General features: G+C 42.5%; 1 protein-coding gene across 2 annotated transcripts in view; it reads right to left on the bottom strand.

Annotated features, from left to right (window-relative positions):
• LOC132825009 (E3 ubiquitin-protein ligase TRIM33-like) overlaps positions 1 to 14,788 on the bottom strand; it is a 107,489-nt gene extending 92,701 nt beyond the window's left edge. For both annotated transcript variants that reach the window (XM_060840000.1, XM_060840001.1), the window contains exon 1: positions 14,341 to 14,788. In XM_060840000.1, the coding sequence (XP_060695983.1) occupies positions 14,341 to 14,611 (271 nt within the window). In that variant the 5' untranslated portion in view covers positions 14,612 to 14,788. The remainder of the gene's footprint in view (positions 1 to 14,340) is intronic.
• Between the last annotated feature and the right edge of the window lie 7,910 nt (positions 14,789 to 22,698).

The following is a 22,698-nucleotide window of genomic DNA, read 5'->3' as shown; positions in this document are numbered from 1 at the left end:
GGTCAATCATCCCAACCCCAGGACATCTCTGGAGGAATTCCTCAGAGTAATCTCCCAAGACCAGACATTTTAAACTGCTTCAATGATCTTCCCTCCAACATAATGTCACACCCCATCTGTTCCCTGATGATGGAACAATGTTCAGCACAATTTGTGACTGAAGCAGTCCACGTCCAATTGCAGCAAGGCCCGGACAACATCCAAGTTTGGGCTTACAACAGGGGTTAGCAGCACTGCTTCACAGCACCAGGAACCTGGGTTCAATTCCTGCATTGGGTGGTTCGATTCGGATTTGGTTTATTATTGTCACACGTACTGAGACACACTGAAAAGGAGCACTATGTGCGCTATACAGGCCAATCATAACTTACATATGCAAATCAGAGTAATAGAACAGAATATAGTGTTTCAGCAACAGAAAAGGTGCAGAAAAAGATAATTCTCATATTAGAGGTCCGTTCATAAGTCTGAAAACTGCAGGGAAGAGGTTTGTGAATTGGTTAAAACACTGTTTGCATGTTCTCCCTAGTCTGCACGAATTCCCTCCCACACTCCAAAGACATGGGGGTTAGGTGGATTGGCCATACTAAACTGCCCATGTAGTGTCCAGAGGTGTGCAGGTTAGGTTTAAAAAAAAACTCCATATGGGGTTATGGGACTGGGTCTGGATGCAATCGTCTTCAGAAGGGCAGTGCAAACTCAATGAGCCAAATGGCCTTTATCTGCATTGTCGGGATTTTATGAAAATTCACACCACATAAAATGACAGGCAAAGATCATCTGAATCAAGATAAGAACACAATCAATGCTTCTTAAAAGTTCAATGGCATTACCATTGCTGAATTAACCACTTTCATTCAGATGGTTATCACAAACCAAAAGCAGAACTGAATCAGCCACATAAACAGTGGCTACAAGAGCAAGAAGAAAAATGGGAATTCTGCAGCAAGTAACTCACCCAATCCTGTCTATCATTTATAAAAAGGCACAAGCTGCACTGAACGAGTGCAGCTCAGCAACAAAAAAAAACTTTCACTGGCTCCCACTTACTGCATTTATTCCCTTCACCACTGACAGCCAATAGCAGTAGCATTTACTATTTTCAGATGCTCAGCAAATCCCCAAGACTCCTTACATTGCACCTTCTAACCTGTGACCACACCAACACAGAGGACAAGGACAGCAGATACATGCAAACACCACTAGCAGCAAGCTCCCCTCCAGGTCACTCACCATCCTGAACTGGAAATACATGACAGTGCCATCACTGTCATTGGTCACAATCCTCCAACTTTAACAGCACCTTGGAAATGCTTAACATGGATTGTTGTGGTTCACCAAGGCAGTTTAGATTTTTAATTGCCCTAGAGAAGGTGGTGAATATTCACTGGTCTAGACAACAGCACCCACGTCCTCTAATTCATTCAGAGTTAAAGAACATTATGTACATAAAAACAAACTCCTCCGCCCATTTCATCCATGCTTACCAGATATTCTAACCTAATCTCATCCCATTTGCTAGCACTTGGCCCATATCCCTCTAAACCTCCCTATTATATAAACATCTAGATGCCTTTTAGATGCTGTAATTGTGCAAGCCTCCATACTTCCTCTGGCAGCTCATTCCATACACGCACCATCCTCTGCGTGAAAAAGTTGAATCTATCCTGAGCCAAATAAACACTGAAATATGGCAATTGATTTTGCAAAAGGTTTTCCTAGAAGACAGCTGAAGGGTGCATACTTTGCCTCAGCTTCTTCCCACGGCAAAGACTAACTTGAAAAGGAACATATTAGAAGTTGAGAAAGATAGAGAACTATGGGGAGCAGGAGCAGGAAAATACCAGGACACTTGTGTCTCCCCATCTTAGCAGACACCACACATACACACAAAGTAGACATTGTTAGGGACCACACCAAAACACCCTCAAAAATATGTTAAGGGCATATAGCTTTTTCTCATTTTAAAATACTAGTGCTAGGCATTGCATTCCAGATGCAACTTGATTGGTCAAATTGTTCAACATTAAGCAAAACAAATTTATTCATATACTACAGTCAAAGTAAGAAGAAATTGGAATAATCTAACTCTATTGGAACAGTTACTGTTTAGTAGTTTTCCAATAAAGTGGAGGTGCCAGTGTTGGACTGGGGTGGACAAAGTTAAAAATCACACAATACCAGGTTATAGTCCAACATCTTTATTTGGAAGTACAAGCTTTCGGAGCACTGCATCAGGTAGCTGAAAGAGCAGCACTCCGAAAGCTTGTACTTCCAAAGAAACACGTTGGACTATAACCTGGTGTTGCGTGATTTTTAAACTTATTCCAATAAAGTCACATCCCATAAATACACCCTTGACAAAAGGCAAATTCAGATTGTCTCATATGCAATTTTCCAGTCTCGGAGGAAAAAGCATGAAGAACAAAACTCAGGAGAGCACCAGGTAGAGATGTACTGCAACTTCCAAACCCAGCTTCAAGACCCAAGCAAAAGTGACTGAAAAACTAAAACTAAAAATCTTGGTTCTTTGGTAGCTTGATCCCACTGATTCAGGCTGCTTCTATCATTCCAAATTTAGGAAAAAAATCTAAGGCCTCAAGCTGTTTACTTTGAGCTTTGAAGCAGACCACTTACATCTGTCTCCATCTTTCTTCATTGAAAAAGAAACCAGGATCAAATACACCTCTTAAAGCCTTAGTATCTTCACAACATACAAAATCAGATGTAAAATTATGCAGTTCAGTTTGCAAGCCAACCTCCCAAACAATAACATACCATGAACATTCATCACACCAGTCCACTGCACCCACTCCTATCTTTTCCCTAGTTTTACATTTGCTTAGCAGCTGTCTGACATTTTCCATCTGAAACATTGGCTGTTCATCACTCTCTCTGTGCCCCCGCCCCACAGATTCCACTTGAGCTCTTGAATATTAGCAATATAATCAGTTTGTACTTTCTAACTTCCAGCATCCACATGATATGATGACGACACTTTAACAGGCAGTTTGTGGCAGACGCACTTACATATTTCTAACTCATACAAATATTACTTAGCAGGCCATTCAGTCTTCAAACCTGCACCACCATTTGATAAAATCTCGGCTAGTCTAACTGTAACCTCAACTCTACTGTTAAATTGTACCCCCTAATCTTACAAAGGAAAAATGCACCTTCAGTACCCACTCTATCAGGTCCTCTCAGCACCTTCTACAATGTTGTCCCTCATTGTTCAAAGCTCAGATGGATACAGGCTCAAATGGATCCAAACTTCCATCCCAAGACAACTCCTCAAACCCAGAAAATCAGTAGAATCACCCTTTTTTGAACTGCTTCTAATGCAATTATGTTGTTTCTCAAGAAAGACGACCATAATTGCACACAGTACACCTGCTGATGCCTCACCAATACCCCAATTTAGCATCAGAGAAGTTTTGCCATGTTCAATAACCCTTGCAATGAACAATGTTCCATTTACCTACCCAAATCATTCACTCAAACAGAATACTAACTCTGGAGATTTAGATACCAAGCTGCACAGATCCCTCTGTATAACACACTTTGGGATCTTGCTGCTTTTATCCTTCCCAAAAATGCATAAGTTCACATTTTCTTAATTGTATCCATCATCGGCTAATTTTTTTGCCTGTTCACTCTGCCCAAGTTCCATAATAAACTCTTCATGCCCTTCTCAGCTTAAGTTTCCCACATATCTTTGCACAAGCCATATGTTCAGACCCTTCATTCGGGTTGTTCACACGGGACTTTAAATAGTTGAGGGCCCCACATCTATCCTTCCAGTACTCCACAGCTTGCTACCCAAAAATGACCCACTTATGCCTACTCTCTGCTTCCTGATAGCTAATGGCTGTGTCTCATTGCGACATTCACATGAGATGCAACATGATGGTATCAGAAGAAAAATAAACAACAATCAAATCATCAGATTATTAAGTTGAGGGTCATAATCACACCAAACTTCAGGGGAGGTATTATTTTTGTAAATCGGAGATAGATAAGTTATTATTAAGCAAAGGCATTAAGGAGAAATGAGCCAGAGGCAGGTATATCAAGTTAGGCACACAGACAAAACCTCATTGAACAATGGGACAGATTTGAAGGGCTTATTCCTGTTCCTAGGATGATATCACTACTACTTCCATCTCTACCTCATATTCCAAATAAAAGGTTAGGTTTCTTTGAAGTGACAAGGCAGTTTCAATTAACCTACATTAAAGAAACAAACATCATCGCATGCTTTGACTGAGCACTTTGCAGTTCTACAAGTTTAGATCATTACCTCTGCTTCAATTTTAGTTCAGCATTTTGCACTGGTCATTTTTGTTTCATTAGTTACTCTAGTTTACCTTCGCAAGGTTGCTGCCCTGTCATTCACACCTCCTCTAGTCATATCTTTTGTTCCTTAAATTGCCCCATTATCATTCCAATTGACTTTACATAAGGAGACAGTACATTGTATTCCCTGCTAGATCACTTCAGACCCACTACCTTCCTTACAGGTGAAATACAGAAGCTAGCTCGAATGACAGTATAGCAGGTCATATCTCGAATGAAAGGGGAGCTGTGTATATCCATAAATAATTTCAGTCACTTTCTACACTGCAGCAAGTCATCACTGCCATTTATGGTACATAGAACTTAGAAAGGGGCAGTCAGTCCAAATTGTCTCTGCCAGCCTGTGTGGCAATACATCCCCTCCCAACTAAACTGATTTGTAGATCATTTTATTTTTCAATTTAGAACTCAAGCTTCATCTTAAATGAATTTATCATCTATCTCAACTTTATAAAGTAACCTAGTATTCTAACCATTCCCTAGGTAAAGGGGTTTCTCACAAATTCCTTTCTGGACTTAATGACTCGTATATTGACATTCCCTGGTTTTGGAAATCTCAAAGGTGAAACAAAAACAAGCTTAACCTACCCTGCCAAACCAAATGAATTTGGAGTATTTCCAAAAAAACAGAGGTGTAGGCCATTCAGCCCTTCAAGCCCGCTCTGCCATTCAATGTGATCATGGCTGATCATTCAACTCAGTATCCTGTCCACACTTTCTCCCCATACCCCTTGAACCCTTTTCGCCCTAGGAACTATATCAAAATCCTTCATGGAAACATTCAATATTCTGGCTTTGCCACTTTCTGTGGCAGAGAATCCCACATGCTCACTGCTCTGTTGAAGAAATTTCTCATCGCAATCCTAAATGGCCTACCTCCCACATCCTTTAACTGTGACCATTGGTTCCGTGATCCCCAATCATCAGGAACACCTTTTACCATGTCTAGTCCTGTTAGAATTTTATCAGTTTCCATGAGATCTTCCTTCATTCTTCTGAACTCCAGCAAATATAGTTCTAACTGACCTAGTCTTTCTTACATCAGTCAATCCTACCATCCCAGGATCAGTCTGGGAAGTTTTTATTGCACTTTCTATAGCTAAAACGCCCTTCCTCAGAATGTGACCAAAACTGCACAATACTCCAGGTGTGGTCTCACCAAGACCTTATACAACTTCAGCAAGATGTCCTTGCTCCCATACTCAAATCCCCTCACTGTGAAGTCAAATTTTAAAAAAATGTAGGCAAGGGATGGGAATTAAGAAAGAAAGATTGTTCTGGACTGTGTCACCAATAGCCAGGGGTTACAGAGCTGGAGGAGGTTCTATGGTGACGGTCGGCAGCTTTCAATTAATTCTGTTGTTTTGTTTTGGGGGAAAAACATCCTCAAAATCCTTGTGAACTTTGTGAAATTCCAGAATTGTGCACATAGTACAAAGATCCTTCCTATTGAGTTACTCCTGGTCATCCCTCATCCAATGTTTGTACCAGTTTCAACTGCCATTTTCTTTAGCCAATCATTGCCTGAGCTATAAAGACAAAGAAAGACATCAAAGAGAAAAATATATATATGGAGGCAACTTGGAAACCCAACAAACAGTCAAAGGTCATGGAAATAATTGGAAACAGCTGGTCAGAAAATTCAAATTCCAAACACAACATGGTTCCACCCTTTCGTGACATAGCTTCTCCACATTTAAAGAATGAGTTAGGAAAGAATCGAGTGAATGGGTAGCTGACAGCTTAAAGCAGGCCCAACAGCCTACTCAGCCTCTCCCTATAGTTTAAACCTTCCAACCCTGGCAACATCCTGGTCAACCTTTTCTGAACCTTGAGTTTAACAACACCTTTCCTATAGAAGGGCGACCAGAGTTGCATGCAGTGTTCTAAAAGTGGCCTAACCAATGTCCTGTACAGCCGCAATATGACAGCCCAAAACTCAATGCACTGCCCAATGAAGGCAAGCATGCCAAACACCACCTGTGACTCCACTTTCAACTATGCACTTCCCGCCCTAGGTCACTTTGTTCAGCAACAGTCCCCAGGGCCCAACCACAAGTCCTGCCCAGGTTTTCTTGACCGAAATGCAACATTTCACATTTGAGCTTAAACTCTATCTGCCACTCCTCGTGCTAACAGACCTTCAATAGAACCAGTCTTGACCATACATCTCCAAGCTCTTTACAGTTAAAAAGAAGAATGTAGTCACTGACAATTTACACACAGCATGTTCCCACGAACAGCAATAATGACTAGATCATCTATTTTTTTGTGATGGTGATGGGGGATATTTTTGGACCAAGATCATTGGAAGAAGTACCCTGCTCCTGGAAACAGTATTGCAGCTTTCTGCTGTGTCAACAGACACAACCTAGTTTATGTTTCTCATCACAAGTGGCACATGCAACACTGCCTCTGTACAGCATTGGACTCTCTCAGGGGATCATAAGGATCACACACACATAGGCTTCCTTGCCCACAGACCCTGCCTTGGGCAGTGGAACGTCTGATTCTAAACTACGCCCTAAGTAAGCAGGTGAGCTTCCCACATCCTACAAAGTGACCATTGTAGGAGGTTTCTGAAGACAAAATCAGCAGCCAGCTAACCCAGCTAGCATCCAGTCTCGGTGAAGTCACCCCAACATCTTCAAGCAATTCAATTTGCCCAGTCCCCAGCTTCCTACCCAATAGCTGGAGGCCAGGAAGCTCCCACCCAGACTCACCCAATGCCCGGGCTAACATCCCTCTCTCAAGAAGTGCCTGCACATAACTGACTTGGACGATTACCTAGCTCAGTCTGCAGAATATCACTGATTCAAACTCCTGCTTTGTCAAATTATATAACTTCAAAAGCATAGGAACTAAGTGCTGCAGAACAGAACATTTGCCAGTTCAGACAAGCTGTAACAAAAAGGAACAATTTTCTTGTTTATCAGTTCCTATGGCCAATTTAGTTTACTTCTCTTAGTTGCATGACGCAACATTAATGGATTGATCACTGGGCAACACTCTCAATCAATTCACCTGGAACAGACCCAGACAAGCATGAGAGAAAACCCAAGCAGTGTAAATCTTAGGGAGCTATTTGTCCAAAGTCACCAGTTTGTCCCAAGCATGTTAAAATTTACCACATCATCTCAAATTACTCCCTTACTGCAACCTTCAGCCTCATTTCCTGAACAGAATCTACTTGCTTTTGAATGAATCAGTACAGATTCCAAAATGTCTACCAAGCAATCTGATCCACAACTTGTATTATCAAGCATTTCTGGGTCAAGTCAGATCTACAATAAGCTATTCCTTCCCTGCCCTCAATGTTAAAAAATTATTTCTAAATTTAGTCTCAAGAACACCATTTACTGTTGTAAGAAAGATATTTTATCTACGCCACGTATCAACCATCCTTTGGCAATACCATTTGGACAGGCCTAAGTCATCCAACTGAAATTTGTGATGCGAGCCTATGCTTGGCAGCTACTAGAACAAAGCTGCCCAAACTAGTTTTAGCAAGGACTCCTGCAGCCAGGATTCAGACAACATTCTTAACCCAAGAGACTGGGCTAAATTGCAATCCAGATTTCAGAGATAGAGGCCACTTAGTATGTGAAACTCAATATACTTTTGAAAGTGACAGGAACTATTTGATCAACGGTGCAATCTATTAGACTTTTTTTTTGCGAAATAATATCTCTCATTTCACATACCTGAAAACCAGAACACAGCCTGACTTGGAGTGAGCTCAGTGTCTTGTGTTTACGTAGCATGTTCAACTGCCCAAAGTGCTTCAGAGGGGCTTTTGCAAACAGACATCTAAGCAACAAAGCAGGATATTTAGTGATTACCAAATACCTGGTCAAAGAGTTGAGTTTTAAGGAGTGACTTTGGAGGGAATTCCAGGACCATGCATGCAAAAAGTATGGCTGCCACTAGCAGACTGATTGAAATCAGGGATGCACAGGAGGTTGGCACTAGAGGATTGTAGATATTTCAAAATAAAAGATAGATAGATAAGAGCACAAGGTTCAAAGTTACAAAAAAATTTGAAGACAAAAATGTAATCAAAAACAAAACTGTGGCCAGACCGGGAGACAATATAGGTTGGGCGGCACAGGGTGAAGAACAACGGAAGATGTAGAAACACAACAATAGACGTGACATCACGGAAACAAAACAAGTGCCATTTCCCTTTGACTTTGTTCAATTTTCTTATTCCTATTGAGAAAGGCTGACCTGTAACTTTCATGCATTCAACAGTGGACTCTTACTTGTAATACACAGATCCCTTTCACAGAACAAGCAATGCTCACACGACTTCAATTTCTTAAAGCAACACGCCTTCAAAATGTATGCTGTCAAAAGTGTAGAGCAAGGAAGGACTTCTTGTTGGATGATTTTGACCATGTCACTTCAAATGCTTCCATAAACCCTTACAGAGCCAGAGAGAGAGAGTAAACCCATTCTACAGTTTTAGTTCTTTGAAAGAGCAACCAATTATTGCCACTTCCTGCTCTTTTTCCTGTAAACCTAGGAACATATTTCTTCTCAAATATTTATCCTTTTGAACATGCTGTTGAATCAACTTCCACATAACCCACCTACCACCCATCTTTCCATCGGGGATCATAACTGATCCTGCAGGCCTTATTTTTAAACCATGGGAAAGTGGCCATTGCTGGAAGAACTGTTTATCTCTATCTCCATAATATTAGCGCACTTGCAAAGCAATTCTGCCAGAGAAATCCCTCCACTCATTAAATGTATCTGTCTAATGACTACTTCATCTCCAGTGGATGTTGCTAATAGCCACATTTACATTGTAACCTAGGTCTCATGGGAGGAAACTAATTAAACCACACTTCCCCCACTCAGATTTCTCCAATGTACCACTGGTCTTCCTTTAAACAGGCTGAACTACCATGACTAAACAGTTCAAAAATGTCCTTTGTTGAGTGACAAGGTGGATAGCTAAGAACAGATGAAGGATGTGGGAGGCTAGACATTGTTCCAAGCTAATTTTTGTGGCATTGCAGAGTTTATTGTAGGAAGACTTACATTCATTAACAACTTTCACCACTCCCGGACATTCCAAAGTACTTAATAGCCAGTGAGGTACTTTTGAAATCAACCATTATCATGAGAAAGGAACTGATCGCGCCAAGTTTTGTTGTTTGCGAGAGATTGCTGTGCAATCAGTTAGTGTCAATTAGAGTCATAGAGATGTACAGCATGGAAACAGACCCTTCGGTCCAACTCGTCCATGCCAACCAGATATCCCAACCCAATCTAGTCCCACCTGCCAGCACCCAGTCCATATCCCTCCAAGCCCTTCCTATTCATATACCCATCCAAATGCCTCTTAAAATGTTGCAATTGAACCAGCCTCCACCACATCCTCTGGCAGCTCATTTTATCAATTGGATCAGTAACAATATTTTTCAGGAAACTGGGGAGAACTCCCCCATTCTTTGGGGTAAGAAAATATTATGAAGTTATTTACAGCACAAAAAGATTATTCTAAGATCCACACTTATGTTTATACTCCATGGACTTCCTCTTCTTCACTGATGCGAGTCAACAAATTCACTGATCCTTTCTCTCTCTCACACACACACAAACTTATCCAGCTGCCTCTTTAGGTACATCTATGCTATTCACCTCAATGACTCCTTGTGGTAGCAAATTTCACATTCTAACCAGTCATCGGAATAGACAAGAACCTTAACAGTAGCCAAAAGGACAATGCAGTGCCTTTTTAAAAAACACCTCATCCAAAAGGAAATGCACAGCTGACAGTGCAGTACTCCAACACATAGGAATGTCACACAAAATGCTACACTCAAGTCCCCAAGGAAGTTCTTTTAAAAAAAAGTCACCTAATTCAGAAACAAGTCTGCAACACAACCACCTGTGGCAACATTCAAAAAAGAAAAGAAGTCTGACTAGATCAGGTAACCAGTGATAGCTACTGTAACTACAGCAAATAATCTGTGAAAAAAAAATGCAAGAGCAACAGAGTCTCAAAACTAATTAAATAGATCCCATACTGATGGCAGAAGTATGCAAAACAAAGTTGAGAACTGCAGCTTAACCCGAATTGTAAAAATTGTGGAACATCAGAACCACCGAGAAAGAGACCACAGCGCTATCATGGAATTAATGGTAACCTGTAGAGGATTGACATTGTGGACAGCCAGCCTGTTCTTAAAGTGCTGATTGATGGATTTAAAAGCTCCTTACCAACAGCATTACGACAGGACTTCAGTAAAGAACCTTCATCACCGCAGCACCTTCCTTGCGGCACAGTGGTTAACACTGCTGCCTCACACATCAGACACTCTGCTTCAATTCCAGCCTTGGGGGACTGTGCAAACTACACACAAACATTCTCCCTGGGTCTGTATGGACTTCCTCTGGGTGCTCCAGTTTTCTCCCACAGTCCAAAAATGTGCATGTTAGATGAATTGGCCGCACTAAGTTGTCCATAGTGTTAAGCAATATGTAGGTCAGGTGCATCAGTCAGGGGTAAATATAGGGTAGGGGAATAGGTCTGGGTGGGTTACTCTTCGGAGGATCAGTGTGGACTTGTTGGGCCAAAAGACCCATTTCCACAGTGTAGGGATTCTAATTGCCTGATCCATAATATTTTCCAGGTTTTTTGGAGCATGGAGGATTGGTGATGTTGAGTTTGCACAGTAAGCACACCAGGCAGTTTGAAGCATCATCTTGCTAATACTGGGTTTTTCCAATTGTAGCTGGCAACAGGAAACAAACTGCTGGATCTCGGATGGACAGCTCCCTTTGCCTTGGGGGCCACCACATATTTCCAAGCCAGTATCTATCAAGAAGAGGCACTTTCCTTTCTTATGGAAAAAAGTGTACACAGCATGGACATCAGCAAGCTCCCAGAAACAGGATATGCAGGTCTTCGATTCCAGGATGAGGGCCTCCTCTCTGTTCTGAGTTTCTACTGAGGCTCTCCAGTGTAACAGAGCAGGCCAAATCCTGACCCACACCTCTCAGCTTGATGTGGTCACTGAGCCCAACGTGGACTTCCAACCTCAACGTGATTCCAGAGCAGTCTGCCAGCCTCAACAACAAGCCCGGAACAGTCTAGAGTCAAGATGCAGAGCAGACTGGAGGCGAGATGCCACCCAACATGGATTATTTGCTGTAGTTATGGTAGCTATCTATTCGTTACATGTTCTAGTCAGACTTCTTTGAATGTTATGCTGCCACAGGTTGGAAGGACTGTTGTTCTTAAACTTTTTATTTCTCTACTTTCTCATTTATTCCCACGATCTGTAATGTTGGACTGACTTCTTTATTTTTCCATTTGTTTTTCCTCAGCAATTGTACAGAAGAATCTGTACCCGGGTACGTTTGCCCCAAGACGGAGCCACAAGTGGGAGACTTGTAAACTTTTCACTGCACTCATTTGAGTATGTGACAATTAAGCTAATTCAATTCAATGTTTCACAGTTTGCACAAGGATACTTACAGATTTACATGTTGCCAGAGGCTCAGTTGATAGGCCTCTCACACCAGAGAAGGCATAAGCAAAGCATTGTGCTTTTTTAATAAAAAAAATCACATACAAGCAAATCTACAAGAAAGGCAAGTTTTTAAACCAGCATCTTCGGGCTCAAGCGTTCGACCATTTTGGTAACCTCTGCGCCAATTTTCAGACAGTAACTATTGGTAGTGATAAATGGGAACAGCAAAATCACATTACTTTGGCTTACACTTGTCATTCCATCTCGTCTTCCAGATGATACCTTGATACAGATCTACTGTAATTAGTTCTGACAAAGAAGTCAACAAAATATGAATTGTTTTTCCTCTCTCCAAATGCTCCCTGTCCATTTGTGCGTCCAGCATTTTACGTTGACACCCTAGATAAGCAGCAACACTTTGGTTTCTGAAAATCTGGTCCAGTGGTCAATGTCTTTGAAAGGGCACTTTTACATGCGACCCCACAAATAAGAAACGAATTAAGTCATATATGTGGCTAGAAATCCCTCCAGAGTGGAGTGCAAGACCCTTAGATGACTGGTCTCTGAGGAGAGTGCAGCCCATCAGTGGAAACTCTCACTAGCCATATTGTGCTGCTAGGTGAAAGCCCCTCCTAATGTAGGTGTTTCCTATTTACTTAAAGCTACTAATAGAACAAGATGTTGTTGTCTTGGGGAAGTGGACAGGGTGGATTTAATTTCAGTTCAGCCCTTTTAGCCTTCCAGCAATTCAGCTGACCCTGCCTAAGACAGCCCCACTACAATTAATTCCCATTGAGTTGCCAAGAAACCACTTCAATCCGGTTCTGACCAGTTCCAGCCGCCCTTGACCGGTTCCAACCGCCCGTAGTGACTCAGCTGCCTCTACCACTCGGAGCTTCCCCATGGGGGCGGAGGTTTGGAGGGAAACGCCACCTTTTAGCCCTGCCTGTCAGTTTGGCGCCAGCGAGGCGCATTCTCCAACTGCCGTGCCATGCAATCATTTCACAGTTTGTTTTCGTTTTTAAAAAAACAGAAAAAAAAGGGAGCAGCTCTGGTCAGGGAGTTGTGCACACCCCTGCGTGTTGGGCGGAAGCGGTACGTTCCTCGCTGCTTGTTACATTGTGGCTAAGCAACGAGAGAGGTAACTAATCAGCACCTCCAATACAATGCAGCAAAGAACTGCTACAATGTAACTACTCCCAGGGACTATTAAACTTTATCAACATTATATATACACATGCTGAATACCAAAACATTACTTGGCAACAACTTATCCACCACAGCCAGTGAATCGGGCCCGAATGGAAATAAATTCTGGCTTGTCAGTTTTAGGAACCTTTCTCTTTGAAACCATCTTGCTATTTCGACCATCGTTTAAAACACTTCCACAAATTATGAGAGAAACAGGTCGTCCCCAGTGCATTTCCTAAGCATTAAAGTGGTGCAAATCGGTTTTAGTCCCGGGTTGTTGGATCAAATGATGTGTGCCACTTTCCTCGGATGTGGAATGATTTGTGTTACTGCATTGAGGTTAGCGTGAGCTAACTGCACTATTGCACGTAGCTCCCCAGCAGAATGAAGCAACTAGCACGGATTTAGAAGATAAACTTTTCCAAAGATTATATTGTTTAAACTAATTGTGACAACTGAAAAACTTTAAAAATAGGCCCATCTTAAGTAAATTAAGAGGAACGCGATTCAGATCTCCCGGTTTCTCCAGTACTTCACCTGGGAGATGGTCGGTCTCACAAAGACCCTCTTTGTTATCTGCAGGTCGGATTAGATGTTTGATTTTTGAATGCCAAATAGAAAGAGACCTTTTGTTCAAAAATCTCAGCAAGTCTCGTTTATGAACTTGAACTGAAAATCCCAGCTAGAAGCAAAAAGCGAATGAATTGGACCCCTTCACTGGAGGTAAAACCCAAAGTACGGGGGGGGGGGGGGTGGGCGGAGAGATCGAGTCCCAATGCCAGACTGACGTTGCAAAAAAAAAGACAACTCTCATAGATGGTGTTTATACAAGATTGTAAAAGGACGCGGATAAATTATTACCCTGCAATTATATTCAATGAAACTACAATGTAGCCGCTTGAATTCACAACCCGAACTGGCCTGCTAACGACAGTGGATTTAAAAAAAGTCAATATATATTCACCACAGCGCCCAAGTATTAGAAAACAAATCACATTCTACTAACTGAAAACCGTTTCCCTGCGATCACTGTAATAGTCTGGATATGATTAGGCAGCAGGCTCTGAAATACTTATCCATAAACAACAGAAAAGTTAGAATATATATAAAAAGGTACATCAGTCATTCAGGAGGTGTCTGGGTTGAGAGGGGCACCCAGACTGACAAAGGCTTCTACACTCGGCCTACTCTGTGTGTGTGTGTGTGTGTGTTTGCACTAGAGCTAACGAATCCGTGCGTTACGCAAGATCCCAGTGTGAGAAAAGGGGCGAGATCCCTCCCTGGCCAATATACTCACTCTGCTGATGCTGTGGAGGGGAGGAATCTGTCAGACTGCCCGCGGCGGCTGCACCCGGCAGCACTAAGTGCCTGAGGGGCTCGGGCAGACACTTCTTGCAGAAGGAGTGCAGACATGGCAGCAGCTTGGGATCTCGACTTTGGAAATTGAGCTTGCAGACGGCGCACGTCTCCAGCAGGTTGAGCTGGGCTCCCTCCGCCTTCTCCCCTTGTTCCCGGCTCTCGGCTTCGTTTCCTGTGTTGAGGCCGGGTTCCTGCGGGCTTTCGGTCATATCTCCAAATTTCAGACACTTCTCCCTCTCGCAGCTCCCATCCGCCTCGCTGCTGGCAGTGAGTGAATCGCAGGGTTGGCTGGAGGGAGGGGTGCCTTCTCAGGCCAAGTTGTGGCAGAGGGAAACGCTGAAAGAGCTCAAGGGGCGTTCTGTTTGAGCCCGCTGTCAATTGCAGGAAATACTCCATCTGCCGGATACGACACGCCAGTGAGAAGCGACGGAGCTCGATTCATCACGGCGCGTCACTGGGCCCTATTAATATTAATAACTCCCAGCAACAGGCAATCGACCTCCTCCTCAAAACTACCCTCCCTTCAACTAGGAGGGATTCCCGAAGTCTGCCGAGTCAGGTCTCTGGAACGTGATCCACATGCTTCCAGATCTGTGCTGACCTCGAGAAGAGAATCTAGGGATGGCAAAGATATTATAGCTAGACTATTAACCAAGAAACTTGGTTTATGTTCCCCTGGGACCTGGGTTCAAGTCCCACAATGGCAGATGGTGGGATTTGAATGCACTTTTTAAAAAGTATGGAATCTGCCATCCTTACCTGGTCTGGCCGACATGTGACCCGCAGCACTGTAGTTGACTTCTAACTGCCCTTTGAGCAATAAGACAGTGACCCTCTGCTGGAAGTTGGGTCATAAAAGCCCTATGCAGTTCAATAATCAAATCCTAGTGTGACAAAAGCTATCTGATAAATGTTATCATTTTCAGAATTTGGATTTTTGAATTATGGCATACTTGGTTAGTTTCTAAGTAACTGGATTATAGAACTTATTTACTCGTGGCATTTGGGCATCACTGGCTAGTATTTGATTTGGTTTATCATTGTCACATGTACAGTAAGTAGTCCATGGCTATGCTAAATTGCCCATAGAATTAGATGCATTAGTCAGAGGGAAATGGGTCTGGGTGAGTTACTCTTTGGAGGGTTGGTGTGGACTTGTTGAGCCAAAGGACCTGTTTCCACACTGTAGGGAACCTAATCTAAGAAGTTTTGTTTTGCATGTAGTACTGCAGATCATAACATACAAAGACACAAAGCTAAGAAATGTGACAATACAATCTGCTGTAGAGAGCTCACAAAGAGTCACCCTACTTCAGCGGCACCTTGTCTAGTAATTGTAGCAGAGTCAGTCATACAGCACAGAAACAAGCCCTTTGGCCCAACTCATCCATGTTGACCAGTTTTCCTCAACTGAACTAGTCCCATTTGCCTGCATTGGACCATATCTCTCTCAATCTTTCCTATTCATATACCTGTCCAAATGCTTTTTAAGTATTGTAATTGTTCCTCCCAGCTACTTCCTCTGGTAGCTAATTCCAAACACATACCATCCTCTGTGTGAAAAAGTTGTTTGCCTCAGGACCCTTTTAAATGGATGTAGGTTTGCTCACTGAGCTGGAAGGTTCATGTTCAGACATTTCATCACCATACTAGGTAATATCTACAGTGAGCCTCCGGACAAAGCATTGCTGATGATTCCCACTTTCTATTTATATGTTTGGGTTTCTTTGGTTGATAATGTCATTTCTTGTGGATATGTCATTTCCTATGGTGATGTCATTTCCTGTTCTTTTTCTAGGGAGTGGTAAATCGGGACAACACATCCATCCTAGGACAAACCAAACAGAGGCATGCACGAGGATTCCTAGAAGCATGGCATTCCAACCGGAACTCTATCAACAAACACATTGACTTGGACCCGATTTACCACCCCCTTAGAAAAAGAACAGAAATTACATCATAGCAAATGCCATCACCACAGGAAATGCCATCACCAATCCAAAGAAACCTAAACATATAAATAGAAAGGAGGAATCATCAGCAATGTTTCGTCTGGAGGTTCACTGAAGATGTTACCTAGTATGGTGATGAAATGTCTGAACATGAACCTTCCAGCTCAGCAAAGCAAACCTACATCCAGAACCTCAACTTGACCTACAAATCTTCTCAAAACTTGCTAACCCTTTTAAAATATCTCCCCTCTCACCTAAAACCTATGTCTTCTGGTTTTGGACTCCTTATCCTGGGAAGATGACCTTGGCTATTCACCGTATCGATAACTCTCATGATTTTATAAACATCCAAAGGGTCACTCCTCAACCTCCTACACTCCAGGGGAAAAAAAATCACAACGTATCCAACCCCTCCTGATAACTCCAACCTTCCAGTCTTGATAACATCCTTGTAAATCTTTATTTGAATCGTTGCCAGTTTGCTTCCTATACTCTGAATTGTACGCGGTACTCCAAATGTGGCCTTACCAGTGTCTTGTACAGCCATAACATGACATCCCTACTCCTGTACTCAATGCTCTGACCCAGTGAACATCACAATTCCATCAAAACTATGGCCCTGCTTGAATCAGCATTATTGGGGCAGGGGTGATGAGTAACAACAACTTGCATTTATATAGCACCTTCAGCATATATAAATGTCCCAAGGTGAATAAAGGTTTAGTCAGCGGTTTTAAGGATGGTCTTACAGTGAGACATGAAAAGTAGAAGTATTCGGGAAGAAATTTCCAACAGTAGGGTATATAAATAGGAAGGTTTTAGAGGATGTGGGCCAAATGCTGGCAAATGTGACTAGATTAGTTTAGGATATCTGGTTGGCATGGATGAGTTGGACCAAAGGGTCGGTTTCTGTGGTGTACACCTCTATGACTGTATGTCATAGGTCCTAGAGAGCTGAAGGCATAACCTCTGATAGGGAGGAATGAAGAGACTGAAGGATGCATAAGAGGCCAGAAATGGAGAAACTCAGTGTATCTAGAGACTGGAAGGAATTACCAACTTTGGGAGGGACTGGACCTGGAATTGTTGCAACAGCTAAATGAGAATTTTGATTCCAGGATTCACTTCCCAAAGAAAGATCATAGAATCTCTACAGTGTGGAAACAGGCCATTTGGCACAACAAGTCCACATTGACCCTCCAAAGAGTTTCCCCCCCAGACCCATTCCCCTATCCTATGACATTACCTTTCCCCTGACTAATGCACCTATCCTACACATCCTTGAATTCTATGGACAATTTAGCATGGCCAATTCACGCAATCTACACATCTTTGGACTGTGGGAGGAAACCCACAGAGACATGGGAACAATGGTCAAACTCCACACAGACAGTCACCCGAGGCTGGAATCAAACCCAGGTCCCTAGTACTGTGATGCAGCAGTGCTAACCACCGAGCAAACAAGGGTGATGGGTGCAAGTAGGGATAGACAAAATTGGGAGAGATGATGGGGTAATGGTAATGTCTCTCTACAAGTAGTCCAGAAGCGCAGGTTATTACTCTCAAGGGCACAGGCTCAAGTGCCATCAGAGCAAATGATGGCAATTAAATCACATCAATAAGTAAAGCAAAAATCTGGAATGAAAATTAGTTTCAGTAATGATGACCAGGGAATAAATATTAGTGATCATAAAAACATATCTGGTCCACTAATACCCTTTAGGGTAAGAAGTCTGCTATTGGCCTGGCCTACAAGTGACTCCAGACCCAGCAATGAATGATGGGAAACAAATGATGCCCGTGTCCCATGGGATAATTTTTTGAAATGAGTTTCAAGAGTGGGGAATCAGATAGGAAAGCAATTGAGTTATTGTAACGTGGATGTAGTAAAGGTGTGGAAGAAAAAATCAGCAAAAGTCACATTATGCAGGTTGAAGTCAGTGAACTTTGTCATATTGTGGTTATTGGGGTTGGTTGCTCACCAGAGATAGAAAATGAAAAATTGGCTTGAAACTGAGAGAGTGGCTAAAATAGGGGGTGAAAAAGATACCATGTCAATGGAATTTGCGATGTATTTACATAGATGATTTGGAGTTATGGACCACGTGTGGTGTGTCAAAATTTGCAGATGACAGTAAAATGTAAAATGTGTGGTAGAGCAAAGTGTGTAGAAAACTGTGAAACTTTGCAGAGGAACATAGATAGATTGAGTGAGTGGGCAAAGGTCTGGCAGATGGAGTACAATGTTAATAAATGTGAAGTCATCCATTTTGGTAGGAATAACTAAAAAGGACTATTATTTGAATGGCATAAAGTTGCAGCATGCTGCTGTGCATGAATCACAGAAGGTTGGTCTGCAGGTACAACAGGTAATTGGGAAGGCAAATGGAATTTTGTCCTTCATTGCTAAAGGGATTGAGTTTAAAAGCAGGGAGGTTATGTTGCAGCTGTATGGGGTGCTGGTAAGGCCACTCCTGGAGAACTGTGTGCGATTTTGGTCTCCTTATTTGAGAAAAATGTACCGGCACTGGAGGGGGTGCAGAAGAGGTTCATGATAATTAGATTACTTACGGTGTGGAAACAGGCCCTTCAGCCCAACAAGTCCACACCGACCCGCAACCCATCCATACCCCTACATTTACCCCCTACCTAACACTACGGACAATTTAGCATGGCCAATTCACCTGACCCCGCACATCTTTGGACTGTGGGAGGAAACCAGAGCACCCGGAGGAAACCCATGCAGACACGGGGAGACCGTGCAAACTCCACACAGTCAGTCGCCTGAGGCGGGAATTGAACCCGGGTCTCTGGCGCTGTGAGGCAGCAGTGCTAACCACTGTGCCAATTGATTCTGGAGTTGAGGGGGTTAGCTTATGAGGAAAGACTGAGTAGACTGGGATTATATTCATTGGAATTTAGAAAAATGAGGGGGAATCTTGTAGAAACATACAAAATTATGAAAGGAATAGATAAGAATAAACTAGAGAGGATGTTTCCACTGGCAGGTGAAATTAGGCATTGCAGACTTAGGACTGAATTGAGAAGGAACTTTTTCACCCAGAGGGTTGTGAATTTGTGGAATTCTCTGCCCAGTGAACTAGTTGAGGCTTCCTCATTGAATGTTTTACAAGCTAAGATAGATAATTTTTTGAATAATAAAGGAATTAAGGGTTACAGTGAGAGGATAAATAAAAGGAGCAGAGGCCATGCAAAGATCAGCCATGATCTTACTGAATGGTGGAGCAGGCTCGAAGGGCCAGATGGCCTACTCCTGCTCCTTATTCTTATGTTCTTATGTATTCAATGGTTTCAGTCTTCCCAAAGTCCAACAGGAGAAGATTAATCTTCATCCAAGATTGGACAAGCAGACTGACAGTACAGAGACAGAGTTGAGAGATGATAAGGGAAAACTGCGTATTATCAGCTTACAATGGAATCGGTGGTCTGTGGGACTAGGAGTATGCAAGATCAAGGCGTTGCCTAAAAAGATGGACTTGTTGAATGTTTTGTTGGCTGTACCAACCTTGGTCTCAAAGTTTGTTTTTAGTTTAGTTGTTATTATCATGTCCTAATTGAGAAATGAGACTGAAATCTCAGATTTCTGGTGAAACTGAAGCTATTTGAAATCAGACTAAATGTTACAGTCATATTATACCCCTGTAAAGCATATTGAGAGATGGACACTACTTTTTAAAAACCCAACAAGAAATAACTTGTCAAAATAGACTCCAGAGAGTCCGGTTACACCTTTGTGTTCTCTGTACAGACAGAGACAGACAATCTGGACATGTCTCTGGGAAGTTAATTACCTGAAAATGGTCAAAGCCAGATGCTGACTGACTATCCCTCACTATTTCACCAGAATAAAAAATCAGAGCTGAAAATGTGTTGCTGGAAAAGCGCAGCAGGTCAGGCAGCATTCAAAGAGCAGGAGAATCGACGTTTCGGGCATGAGTCCTTCTTCAGGAATGAGGAAGGGCTCATGCCCGAAATGTCGATTCTCCTGCTCTTTGGATGCTGCCTGACCTGCTGCGCTTTTCCAGCAACACATTTTCAGCTCTGATCTCCAGCATCTGCAGTCCTCACTTTTTCCTCGAAGAATTAAAAATCACACAACACCAGGTTATATTCCAACAGATTTATTTCGAAGTACAAGATTTTGGAGCGCTGCTCCTTCATCGGGGCAGAATCATAGGAAAAGATCAAAGTGTCATGTAACTGATGCAATATGTTGAACAAACCTTCATGGCTAATAAGTCTTTAATCACTTAGAATGGGGATGCAGGTTTCGATTGATTAATATGTAAATCCCAGAACTTCTTTCAACTCAGTCCTGAGATAACTTAAGGTTTTATCATTATATTAAAAAAAAGTGACATCTCAGTTCAGACAATGCATTAAAGGTGTGAGGTTAGAGTCTGTCTGTATTCCTCCTGTGGAGATGCTGGTGTTGGACTAGGGTGGACAAAGTTAAAAATCACACAATACCAGGTTAGAATCCAACAGATTTATTTGGAAGTACTAGCTTTCAGAGCACTGTTCCTTTGTCAGGTAGCCAGTGGAGCAGGAATATAGGACACGGAATTATTAGCAAAACATCATGGTGTCATACAACTGATATGAAATGTTGAACAAACCTAGATTGCTGTTAAGTCTTTCAAGTACACACACATACTCTCACACGCGCGCACACACATGCGTCTCACGCACACACACGTACACTCTCACATGTGCGCACACAGATTCTCATGCACATGCACGCGTACACACTCAATCAAACTCTCTCCCACACACACATGTACATCTATGGGATGAATTTGCTCTCTCACTCCCTTTCCCCCTGACATGCACACACATGTACATCTATGGGGTGAATTTGCATTTGCTGAATTGTATTTGCAGCAATATTCCATTTTGTTCAAAAAGCGCACAATCTGGCAATCAATCCATGTGATATCTTATAAATTCATACCTTGGAAATAGAACCAATCTGATCCAAGACTGGAAGACAGACAATTAGATTCTAACCTCACACCGTTAATGCATTGTCTGAGCTGTTACCTTTTCTTTTACAACCTTAATTTGGTGGCTCAGTGGTTAGCTCTGCTGCCTCCCAGTGACTCCGGTTCAATTCCAGCCTCGGAGGGCTGTCTGAGTGGAGTTTGCACATTCTCCCCATGTCTCCGTGGGTTTCCTCCAGGTGCTCTGATTTCCTCCCACAGTCCAAAGATGTGCAGGTCAGGTGAACTGGCCATGTTAAATTGTCCATGATATTCAGGGATGTGTGGGCACATTAGTCATGGGAAATGTGTAGTAATAAAGTAGGGGAATGGGTCTGGGTGGGATGCTTTTCGGAGGGTCAGTGTGGACTTGTTGGACCAAATGGCCTGTTTCCACACTGTAGGGATTTTATGTTGATTATCTCGGGAATGTGACTTGAAAGAAATTCTGAGATTTACAAATGAATGAATTGAAACCTACAACTCATTCTAAAAGATGAAAGATTTAACAGCAATTTAGGTTCGTTCAATGTAACACATCAGTTGTATGACACTATGATCTTTTGCTATAAATTCTATGTCCTATGATCCTACTCCAATAGTTACCTGATGAAGGATCTGTGCTCAGAAAGCTATTACATCCAAATAAAGCAGAAGGATATAAGCTGGTGCTGTGTGATTTTTAAATTTGTCTGTATCCCAATCTTGAGTCAGACTGGTTCTATTCCCAAAGTAGGAATTTATGTAAAAAAAAATTATTTCAAAAATATACTTTATTCATAAAATTATTTTGATATCTATACAATAGGTGACACAATACATACGTATACATTCCATTTCTTTACATACAGAGATCGGAATTAATCATTTCTATGTACAAGTCTGTACATTGACTATCCAGATATTCTGCTGAGGTGTCAGTGGAGCCCAATTACTGAGTGGGCCCCCTGTTCTTCTTAGGCAGGCAGACCTTACACGGTGGTCTTTCCCCACCGCGCCTTGGCGGCAGCTGCCCCAAGCTTCAGCGCGTCCCTCAGCACTTAGTCCTGGACCTTGGAATGTGCCAGTTCGCAACACTCAGTCAGGGTCAACTCCTTCAGCTGGAAGATAAACAGGTTTCGGACAGACCAAAGAGCATCTTTGACTGAGTTGATGATCCCTCAGGCACAGTTGATGTTCGTCTCAGTATGCGTCCTGGGGAACAGACCGCATCACGGCGCTGCTCGGGACAAACCACAACAAACGCCATTGCATTCTTCCCCAGACTTCCTTTGCATAAGCACATTCCAGAAGGAGGTGTGTGACAGTCTCTTCAAAGTTTGGGAGAAGATTTGTAGCTCG

The sequence above is a fragment of the Hemiscyllium ocellatum genome, chromosome 19 (genome assembly GCF_020745735.1).
Source record: "Hemiscyllium ocellatum isolate sHemOce1 chromosome 19, sHemOce1.pat.X.cur, whole genome shotgun sequence".
NCBI classification, from domain to species: Eukaryota; Metazoa; Chordata; class Chondrichthyes; order Orectolobiformes; family Hemiscylliidae; genus Hemiscyllium; species Hemiscyllium ocellatum.
Note: the sequence above shows the minus strand (reverse complement) of the source record. Positions and strands in the feature narration are given on the sequence as shown.